Here is a 12,135-nt window from a genome sequence, read left to right as displayed (position 1 = left end):
TTGCATATAGTATTAGTTTAAATGAAATGTGAGTGGGATGAGTTAGTGGAAGGTAGGACCCTATGGTAAAAGTGAACCGGGACTCCTATTCGCGGACGGACTAAAATGGTAAAACGGGACTCCTATCTGCGGACGAAGGGAATATTTTCTTTTTGGTAGAACGTATTTTCTAATTGCTAACTGCTAGTTATGTCAACAATCTATGTAATAATGTCAGCACGAAGCATTTCTACGTATCCAAGCTAGCTACTCCTAAGTCCCAACTCCTATATAAGGAAGCCACCCCACACACATCATTTCCCTCACCAACTTCCACCCCTTCACAAAACATTCTCTCTCTCTCTCTCAACATGTATTTGAAAAGCATGTGTAGAGGTATTATGAAGGAAATGGAGTTGTTGCCGTTGAAGCACACCATCACACAATTACTACTCTCAATTTCGATACTACTCCCATTGGTGTTTACCTTTACATGGTCATCTCTCACCTCCTCAAGTTTAGTACACTACCAAATCTTGCACTACTTTACTTGCAACACAATGAACAAGAACTTCTTTTTTCTAATCTGCAACGGCATTCTCTTCTTCCTCACCAAAACCTCCCCCTTAGCCCGCCCTCCCGATCTCAACGGCCTTCAAGTAGTGGTAGAGGCAGAAACCTATCCAGACCAACATATAAAGCTGGACGAAGAAGAAGAAGGAGATGATGATGCTGACACGTTTGAAGAAGAGCAAGTGAAAGTAGATCATGAAATCGAGCATTCGAGTGAAGGGGCGCTCCAAGTCTCGATCAACATAGCAGGGAGTGAAGATGAAGAAATTGAGCTGCAAGATTGTTTCCTTCTCAATGAAGTCGATGATCGAGGTGAAGAGGTGATTATTGGCAATGGAGGGGAGGAAGTTGATGAAATAGAGAAGCTGAGTGACGATGAATTGAACCAGAAATTTGAAGATTTCATAAGGAGGATGAAAGAGGAGTTTATAATTAATGATTATCAACACAAACAGTTAATCTTGGTCAAGTAAAAATGTATCTTAGATCATACTAGTATATTGCAGTATTTGTGTGACTAATGATAGTTTAGCCTAATATAATTAATATTAGAAGAAATACGGTGCATAATATTTGTAAATTGAGGCATATTAGTGGTAGCAACTTTCATATGTAATGTTTGATGTTTTATTGGATAATGGATATACTATATTTCAAGCATTAGTTGAAATTCAAGAAATTATAATAGAAATATGATTTTAAAAATTTGTTGAATTTTTTTAAAATTGATTTTATTTTTGTTATAATTATTTTAATATTAATTCTTTAGTAGACTATGAATTGTCTTTTTTCCTTCTTTACATTAGTCGTCCATCTAATTATTATGAGTAGATAATAATATCTGAATAGAAGGCTCCATATGTTTTATCGTCATTGAAAGTTTATTTTTGTCGTTTGGGAGAAGTTTGATCAACCATCATTAGATAGATTCTTATATGCAGACAGATAATAATTGAAGGCGAAATTAAAATTGAACAGAAAATAGAGGGAAAATAAAAGGTGGTGCAATTTGACATTGAGAGAGAAGAAGCAAATAAACAAATGCATAAAAATTAAAAAGGTTTGGAATGTGGAAGTTGTGTGAAATACTTTAAATACAAGTGTCCTATAATTGAATTTCGTCAAAATGGTATACTCCTTAGATAAATATGATCAACCAAGAATTTATATCATAATTAGATTATTATTTATATGGCTAAAAATATGAACGATTTTTTTACCGGAGCTGAATGGCCCCAAGGGAAATAATATCCACACGCTATGGTGGTGTAGATCTTGTAACGAAAGATCATATGGATTTTTCTATTTTTGTCCACTGATTGTATCATAATCAAATAAATAAAGGCCAATATTTTTTTTTATAAAAAATCACTCTTTGGCCAATTGGTCACTTTAAACATAAATTTATAAATATTTACAGATTTATTCTGAATTATTATGTTGACTAATTGATTTAAAAATACATCTACCTTCGTTATTTCTGCATCAAGAATTACTGATATCATGAATTTGTAATAGTATTATTATTTATTTAAATGTCAAATCATCAAATTTAAAGATTGCGTCACGATAGACTCGAATCTAAGAATTTTGTCTTTAGACATTACCACTCTACGACTAAGTCAATTCACACATACATATTTTTCGATTGCATACATCAATGTTAGCATACCAAGAATTTAGCTTATGTTATAAAATAATCAATGAATAAAATTATTATAAATTCAAGTTAAAGGATCACTCATAAATCAAAATTGATTCCACTTTTTAATAATAATCCTTGAATAAATTGATCACAATAGTATTACATGTACATTTCCATAATGCAATAAATAAAATCACAACACTAGAAAAACGACACAGAATAATCTAGCTGTAATAGAATCTCTTGAAGGATCCCACCTCTTAAAGCACTCTCTATATTGTCCACAATTAAACTTAAGTTTCATAATTTGATTAGAACATCACAACAACCAATACGTTTGTCATATAAAAAAAATTAAAATGAAATTAAACCTATGATATTGTTGATCTAGGTTTCTGCTATATAGGCCAGATACGTGGCTGGAGAATTGATATTTTATGCTACTATATGTGGACAGAATTCTCCAGCTATCATTTTCATGTTAATTGCTTGTTCATGCAATAGTAGAAGAACTGCGCAAATTGTTTCAAAACAAGTCAACTTCACAATTATGATTGAATTGGTGAGTCTAACTAATAATATTTTGACAAGTGTTCAGTATATAATATGGAAACTAAATACACATAAAATGGAGTATAAACTTTTCTCACTTTTTTAGTCTTTGTTTTTTTTGTTAAAATTTTTGTGCATATAAAATGGAGCATATGAGATGAATGCATATTATTACCTAAGCTTTGAGTAGTATATGTTCACAACTTTTTAGCTGCCTTTAAAAAATCACCCATGTTTAAGTCAATCTAGCTAATCATATTATGATTATGATCTTTGTCCAAATGTGTGTCCTGTATCAATCATAGAGATATTGGAAAAACAACAAACTTTAAATTTTATTTGATTAACAAACAGTATAATTAGAAAATGATGATCAGTTACTCACCTAAATCAATTCATTTACGCAAGGTAAGTAGGTAATTTATTAGTTATATACCAAGAGGAACTGACATTTCCAGCAGGAAGCGCGACCAAAATAGCTACATAATATTGGACATATTGGACTAATATTGGATAGGCAATCATGCACTGGATAGATGACAATTAAGATGTCAATCTGGCGGGTTTCGGGTCGATCCTAATCAGGATGTGGACTAATCGGATTGTTGATTAATTGGATGTGGGCTAATTTGGTTGCGATTTTGTCGAGTTAATTGGAAATTGTCAACCATACCCCTAAACGTTCGCCATTTCGGGCTAGCCCAACGTACTAATCGAATTGCTACCAATAAAATTAGCATGTGATCAATCAAATACACACTTATGAAAATTAGTTATATTTGTAGAATATAAAATATTTAATTATGATAATTTTTAAATATATGCTTAAACTCAAACATGATTAAATGTTTGTCAATAAAATAAAATATATACTTGCAAATTTAAATATTGAATTCATTTATCAATTAAGTATTATATTAATAAATTTCTAATATTTGTATATTGAATATAAAATGGAACGTTGATTTTTTTTATATAATTATTTATACTATAAAAATTGTTAATAAAGAGTTGAATAATTAGGTGTAAACATGATGGAGCAATAGACAGAACATTCAGTCCAACCTATCGAGTCAGCCTAATGGGTTCTGGATCAGTCGTACTCAAATTGAGGACATTAATCAGGTTGTAATTTAACTAGGCTAGAAATTTTCAATTCTAATTTTCTAAAAATTTAACAAGTTATTAGACCAATGCACATGCTTTAGACAATACTAACATCCCTAATTACAATAAGCATGTGTTATGATTTAATGATTAATTAACCAATTAGCGACTGTCAAATGTTGCAGTGAGCTTCTTTCTCATGTTTTCACACACTCATAGTCATACTAATCATGTAATCATAAACCCCAAGAATAATGTGATAGCCAAATATGGAATGAATACGGCAATGTTAAAATCATTTGTGCTAATTAATTGAAACAACATCTGGCTAAATGGATTTATTACATGATGCCGGGCCATAAAATTGAATGATTTGGATAAGTTTTTTTTAGTCCGATTATAGAAAATTTTAATTTAATCAAATATGACTTGACTGATACAATAATTCAATTAAATCAAATATTTTACCTCAATTTAATCATGTTTGCATGAATAAAAAAACCATTTTTCTAATTAAAATTTTTTATTGTAATTAATTGTCCTTCGATTATCATACACCACAATAAATCAATCCAAATGCAGAGTGAAATAATTTAAATATTCTTATCGATCTTTATCTGTAAGTGAAATAATTTAAAAGTGAAGTTATCACTTTCTGCATTCCAATAACGTCATGTAGTGTAATCCTCCCTTCGTCCGTGAATAGGAGTTCCGTTTTTCCATTTTAGTTCTCCGCAATAAGAGTCTCGGTTCACTTTTACCATAAATGGTAATAGAGTCTCACCTTCCACTAACTCATTTCACTCACATTTCATTTAAAACTAATATATACAAGTGGATCCTCTATTCCACTAATTTTTTTACACTCACTTTTCATAACATTTCTTAAAACCCGTGCCACCTATGAATGTGACTCCTAATGGTGATGGAGGGAGTAATAGTCAAATGTGCAATGATAAATAAAATAATTCAATTTAATCGCTTAAAAGTTCATTTTTATTAATTATCCTTCAGTCTAAAATAGTACTCCCCTCGTTCCATAGTAATAGAGTCATTTTGTCATTTTGGTACGTTCCATAGTAATAGAGTCATTTCTCTTTTTAATAAAAGTCAACACATTTTTCCACACCTACTTTACTCTCTCTTACTTTTCTCTCTCTTCATCTCTCTACCTTTTTCATTTTCCACTTTATTTTCTTTTTACTTAACTCACATAACACAATTTTTTCTTAATTTCCGTGCCGAAAAGTTTCGCCTCCATTACTATGGAACGGAGGGAATAATAGACTAGTAGTACAAAATTCTCAAAATAAATCTATGATTAGTCCTGTTTGACCTAATTTATACTCCATATTTTACATAATTATTAAAAAATCATTTTCTCTAATTTTTATTGCATCAATTAATCATACACCACAATTCAATCATCCTAATATAAAATTATATTATTAAAATGTTCCAATCTTACTCCATACCTTCAGTATTCATCTATTGTAGTTCATAATTACAATCGCATTACCACTTTCTGCATTCCATTTACGACATATAGAGTAATAATATTCGAGATTAGAGCATCATCTATATAAATAGTCCAACAAAAAGTTAATAAAATCATCTTCAACGATTTACACAAAATTTGAACCCATTTTCAATAAATGTCATTAAAAAATACTCCCTCCGTCCCACATTAAGATTTTCAGTTGAGTTCGGCACGTGTTTTAAAAAATGTAAAGGAAAGTTAGTGAAAAAAAAATAGGGAAATGCGGGTCCTACTTTTTTATATTAGTTTTATAATAACATGTGAGTGGAAAAATGTTAGCGGAATGTGGAGCCTAATACCATGACTCCTAAAGTGGGGCACCCAAAAATGGTAAACCGGGACTCTAAAGTGGGACGGAGGGAGTAGTTTTATTCCAAATATTTACACTAAATTCAAATTTTACACAATTTTTGAGTATGTCTTACAGCAACAACATATTTGGTGTTGTTATATAAAAAAAACCCAAAAGTAAGTTTGAGTTTCATATATGGTTGAAGAAATTTTTTACACCAAAACTCATTTTTGATGTATGATTGGAGATAGTCTTAGTCACAACTAATAAATGAATGGAAAATACAAAACTTTGAGAAACATTTAATAAGGTTTCTAATCGTATTCTGATTTCTGAAAAACAGATAATAAGGTTCCCAATGAGATTCTTATATTCATAAACCCAAAAAGATAAATCAAGTTATTTGAGCAATTAATTCAAAAATAAAACTGAAATCAACAAAAATTTGCGATTAACCAAAATGTATCACAACATCTTCTCTAATAGTGAAACGGTCCACGTCTCCTGCAATAAGAATACAGAGTGAGTTTAAAAACATTAAAAATGCACCGCAATAGTGTATCTATATCACGAGCAACTTAGGGACAAGGGTACTAAAAATGGGTCATTCATTATCCACAAGTAATGGAGTATATATTAGACAGGATATCACTAGACTATATTAAAAATGAGTTACTTCTCCCTTAAGAGATTTTTAACATTAGGTTAATGGTGGATAGAATGGGACGTACCTTGGTTGTGGTGGGCCGGACCCATGATAATTCGAGTTCGACCCATGACAATATGGGTTTGATCCATTATAATGTGGGTATACGGGCTCCATTGTGCGATAGGGCTGATCAGGCATAGCCAGACTACAGTTAGATGAACCAAGGGCGTTGTAGATGTTGGCGTTGTAGCTGTTACGGTAGGTGTTGTAGCCGTTGCTATAGGGGTTGTAAAATTTAGGGTGGTTGATCTTAACAGAAACAGGCTTTGCGTGGGACCCCGTTCCGGCCAAGGCCTTCAAGAATATGTTTGGTTCTACCACAGCTTGCAATTTGAACAATCCTTCTTCAGAATTTATATCAATCCTATACATACCTATCACACAAATAAACGAAATCAATATGTGTTTCTTTCATTCACAAATAATCTTTTTTTCAAGAAAAACCTAACCATTAAGTCTCAATTTGATTTTTTTTTCTACTTGGTTCAAAATTTATTCATAATGCCCATAATACTATTATCATGAATTTGTGCGAAAATAGGGAAAAGTATATGAGAATTATGGGTAAAAGGTAAAATTAAGTATATGTATTTCACTACTTTTCATAAACCCTAAATAATAAGCCAAGAACCTTAAATATGTAAAACAATTTATTTTATAATTACCACAAACTGAACCAAGAATTTCCATTGACTTCATCTTGCAGGCCTGGCAATTACTTTTCACCTTCAAAACACAAATCTACAACAAAAATATTCGTTAGAAATGAGTACATACCCTATCACAAAGCGAAAAAAATAAAAATTGCATAGTTAAAAGAAAATAAAATGAAAAAATTATTGACTAAATTACCACTTCAGCGTAAGGCTCCATTGTTTTCCTCCAACGCCGATGTTTGGTTGAGAGAGAATTTGATAAGAAAGGAGGGACTTCGCTACATATATGTAAGTGTATCAATCAATTAAACTTTAATTTAATAATTAACGGACTTAATGCATTCATAATTGATGAAATAAAAAAATTTCTTAAATTTGTTGCAACTTAATTATATATTACAGTAGAATTTTTGAAAACCATATCTTTTCATTGTAATGGCAAATATATGGTTACCAAGTTAAGAGATGTGTATATTAAGAAGTACTAGTACTATTATTTTTGGTATTTATTATTTCGAATTGCATGGGATCTTTGTCCTATAATATATTTAATAAACATTTAGGCTCAAATGATACTGATTTGATCTTATTTCCAAAGCTTCAAATATTATTTATGGTAGTTACTGATTCGAGTTTCATGGGATCTTTGTCCTATAATATTTAATCTCCATTTAGGCTCAAATGGTACAGATTTGGTCTTATTTCCAAAGCATCAAACAATATTTTTTTGGTAGTTATTATTTCGGGTTTCATGGGATCTTTGTCCTATAATATTTAATCACCATTTGGGCTCAAATGACACATATTTGGGCTTATTTCGAAAGCATCTTATTTTTGGTAGTTAAAATAGGGCTGGTGAAAAATATTTAAAAAATGATATATAGTTCGTATCGTACTGAAAAATATCGAAAAATTATCGAACTTTCGTTAAATCGTAATTTTCGATACGATACAGTATCATATCGTAAGTTTTCGATACAATAACGATATGAATTTCCTTATATCGCGATATATCCTTTTATATCGAATATATCGAAACATATTGAAATTCAATACATATTGAAGTTTAAAATTATAAATATATATAAATCCATTTAATTCATTATATATTTAGAAAATATATATATATATATATATATATATATATATATATATATATATATATATAGGATTGTGATCAATTGAGATTATTTAGGCTAATTGAGAAATGAGATGCAATATCAGCCACTCATTTTTATTAAATGAGTGGTCCAGATTTTACCACACAATAGATATTTTCAGATTAATTTAATATGAAAGGGTAAAACTGTCTTTTCGCATTTTAATCTAGGTTTCTTCAGCATATTATCGTGAGATTGGCGATTCTTGTTAGATTTTGCAATTTCCGTCAGATCACTGATTGAATCTATTTTAACGATTTATGATTCAATTGATTCGAAAATTAGAGTCAGACGATTTCAACGATATCTGATTTAGGATTCAATTTTCGAAAAACAGATTTCTGTGTTGATTTTGAAGTTTTTCGGTCGATTTTACCGATTTTGAAGTTCTTCAGCTTTGAATTGCGATTTTGGTGAGAATTGCGATTTCGTGAGATATCTGATTCAATTGATTGAAACGATTTCTGATTCAATTGACTCAAAAATTAGAACGCAGACGATTTCAACGATTCGAACGATATCTGATTCGACGATTCCCCAGGATATCAATTTTCGAACAGAAGACAAATCGACGGATTTCGGTGTTGAATTTGAAGTTTTTAGGTCGATTTTATCTACTTTGATTCTGTTTTTATGTTTTATTTGTTGATGCCCAGTCAAATTTCTTCCTAATCAATTTTTATTTTTTTGCTTTTTCATCTTTAGCTTCGATTTCACTTCATAATCAACACCTAAGTGTTATCTGATGGATTCTTCATCTTATTCCGAGTCGACGTCGACGAATGGTGGAGGTAATTTGGTTTGATTTTCATTAACATGATTTTTTTGTGTTGTGTTTGTGAATTATACTCTGTTGACATGACATGTTGTATGTTACCTGTCAAATTTTGTGTTATGTTGGTGAATTATACTCTGTAGCTATACTCTTTGTTGATATTCTGTTTCATTAACATGATTTTTTTGTGTTATGTTGGTGAATTATACTCTGTTGACATAAACGCACTGTTGATATTTAAATTGATGTTCTGTTGACATAAATGCAAATATGTTGGCATGATGTATGTTATCTGTTAAATATTCTCTGTAGCTATACTCTTTGATGACATTTTGTTGATATACAAAATAGTTTTATGCAAAATGAACTCTCCCATGTCTGAACAGCCCCTGCTGTGGTGTTTGTTGGTGGAGGAAGGGGTTATGGATAGTGTTGAGAGTCCATGATAGGATGTCTGATGTATGTTACCTGTTAAATATTCTATGTAGCTATACTCTTTGTTGACATTTTGTTGATATACAAAATAGTTGTATGCAAAATGCAACCTCCCCTGTCTGAACAACCTCTGCTGTGGTGTTTGTTGGTGGAGGAAGGTGTTATGGATAGGGTTGAGAGTCCATGATATAATGTCTGAGATGTTGGTGTTGGTGTGGGTCAATTAAGATATGCTAGTTGACATTATCTGTTTCAGTTTGTTTACATATTTTCCAATTATGTTGTAGGATTTGTTATTCCAATTTATGATTGCTTGCTTATGCAATTTGCATAATTTGAGAGATGAATCTGATTGGATTGCAGTTATCATGATAATTCATTTGCAACTTCTAAGGCTCTGCATATAGCTAATAAGATCAACTCTTCATCAACATTCCATGTATTGGAAGCCTTTTTCCACCATCAGGTACATTGTGAATCTCCTACATCGGTTCTTGATCTTATAATTCATGAAATCTTGTGTGTGTTTCTTTTTTTTCAAGCGCGGTTGTGTAGTATAAAGCTCGAATTACTTAGTTGAAGATTGCAATGCTGCATAACATGCTAATTGCACTTGAGATTGAGTGATTGATTGAAAATTAAAACAGGAACTGTTTTATGGGAAGGTGACATTTAACAAGTCTAAAGCAGCTGTGAGGGAGCGTATAGCGGACTTCGCAGCAAAGGCCCTTGGATCGTTTCCGTATTGTTCTGCAGTCAAATCCGGCTTCAACGATATGAATTATATGTAAAACATTGTTGTTGACATGAATTATATGTAAAACGTTGTTGTTGACATGATTTATATGTAAAACGTTGTTGTTGACATAAATAATATAGGTCGTTGACATGAAAATATTTGTTGTTGACATTAATTATTTGTAAAATGTTGTTGTTGACATAATAGTTGACATAAATAACGTTTGTTGTTGACATCGTGGTTCCCATAAATAAAATTTGTTGTTGACATCATAGTTGACATAAATAATGTTCGCTGTTGACATTGTAGTTGACATAATGTCTCCGTAGTTGACATCGCGAAAATGACAATTATGCCCCCTAGTTGACATAATGTTTGAGTAGTTGACATTGCGCGAAAATTGTGAATGAGTGGCTGAAAATTGTTGACATTTGGTTATAAGTTGTTGACATTTTAATACAAGTTGTCAGACTTGCCTCCGTGCTACTCGCTGATGAGGGCGTCCAGGCTGCCCCAATCCTGCCTGGAGGGGTAATTACAATTACAATTCATGTTTTTAAGGTTAATTACAATTAAAAATCATGTCAACTATATATACTAGTCATGCCAACAACTAATATAATTATGTCAACTATGGTGCATATCGTGTCAACGGTACATACAAGTCATGTCAACTACGGTACATATCGTGTCAACTACACGTACAAACCATGTCAACTATGTTACACACTATGTCAACTACACGTACAAGTTATGTCAACTATACATAGAGACCATGTCAACAACAATTATAAGTCATGTCATCTACACGTACAAGCCATGTCTACAACAATCAGAGTTGTTTTTTAGTTGTTAACATATACTAAAAGTTATTGACATTATCTTATTAGTTGTTGATATTTGATTTGCTCTCTAATGACATTTATCTTATAATTTTCTCTATTAATTATAATATTTGTTTTCTGAGTTGTTGACACTTTATACAAGCTGTTGACATTTGGTTATAGGTTGTTGACATTTCAATACAATTTGTTGAACTAATTAACATTTGATATAACTGCTAAGTTCAAAATTCAGAATCCACAATAATAGTTTTAAAACCCATCCAACTATATAATTTAAGATTACTAACACATGGAGATGTAGTCATATAATTTAAGATTACTTAAACATATAATTTAATTATGCTCAATTATAATTCATGTTTTTAAGGTTAGTTACAATTAAAAATCATGTCAACTATATATACTAGTCATGTCAACAACTAATATAATTATGTCAACTATAGTGCATATCGTGTCAACGGCACATACAAGTCATGTCAACTACGGTACATATCGTGTCAACTACACGTACAAGCCATGTCAACTATGTTACATACTATGTCAACTACACATAGAACCATGTTAACAACAATTATAAGTCATGTCAACAACAATTATAAGTCATGTCAATTACACATAGAACCATGTCAACAACAATTATAAGCCATGTCAACTACACATAGAAACCATGTCAACAACAATTATAAGTCATGTCAACAACACGTACAAATCATGTCGACAACAATTATAACCAAATGTCAACTACACTTTCAAGCCATGTCAACAAAAATACAATCATTTTATAAAAACAATATACTATTTAATCTTAGTTATAGTTATTTTATTTTAACAATATTCTCTTCTTTCTCTTTCCCTTTCTCCTGTTGTTTTTCTTTGTTCTTTTCAACTTGTGCGTCATCCATTGGGCCTGCAGCGGGTGGTGAGATAGGAGAGGCTGATTCATTGGCTCACCCCTTTAGGATCATAACCTGGCGATGTAGGGATATTTTCTCTGTTTCTTTCTTCTGCATACTACTTGTAAATTAGTTCTACAATGTTAGTATATAAACTGTAGGAGTAATCTAATGTCAACTCAGAGATACATATGTAAACAAAATGATGTACTTACTTCATCAAAGAAATGTCCAA

At 31.2% G+C, this 12,135-nt stretch overlaps 1 protein-coding gene across 1 annotated transcript; it reads left to right on the top strand.

The window, feature by feature from the left end:
- The first annotated feature begins 539 nt into the window (after positions 1 to 539).
- LOC125209592 lies at positions 540 to 1,025 on the top strand. The gene has a single exon (XM_048109185.1). The coding sequence runs from the start codon at positions 540 to 542 to the stop codon at positions 1,023 to 1,025; it is 486 nt and encodes a 161-aa protein (XP_047965142.1).
- Positions 1,026 to 12,135: the final 11,110 nt, after the last annotated feature.

The sequence above is a fragment of the Salvia hispanica genome, chromosome 3 (assembly GCF_023119035.1).
Source record: "Salvia hispanica cultivar TCC Black 2014 chromosome 3, UniMelb_Shisp_WGS_1.0, whole genome shotgun sequence".
In the NCBI taxonomy this organism is placed as follows: domain Eukaryota; kingdom Viridiplantae; phylum Streptophyta; class Magnoliopsida; order Lamiales; family Lamiaceae; genus Salvia; species Salvia hispanica.
This window is presented reverse-complemented; position numbering and strand designations above follow the sequence as displayed.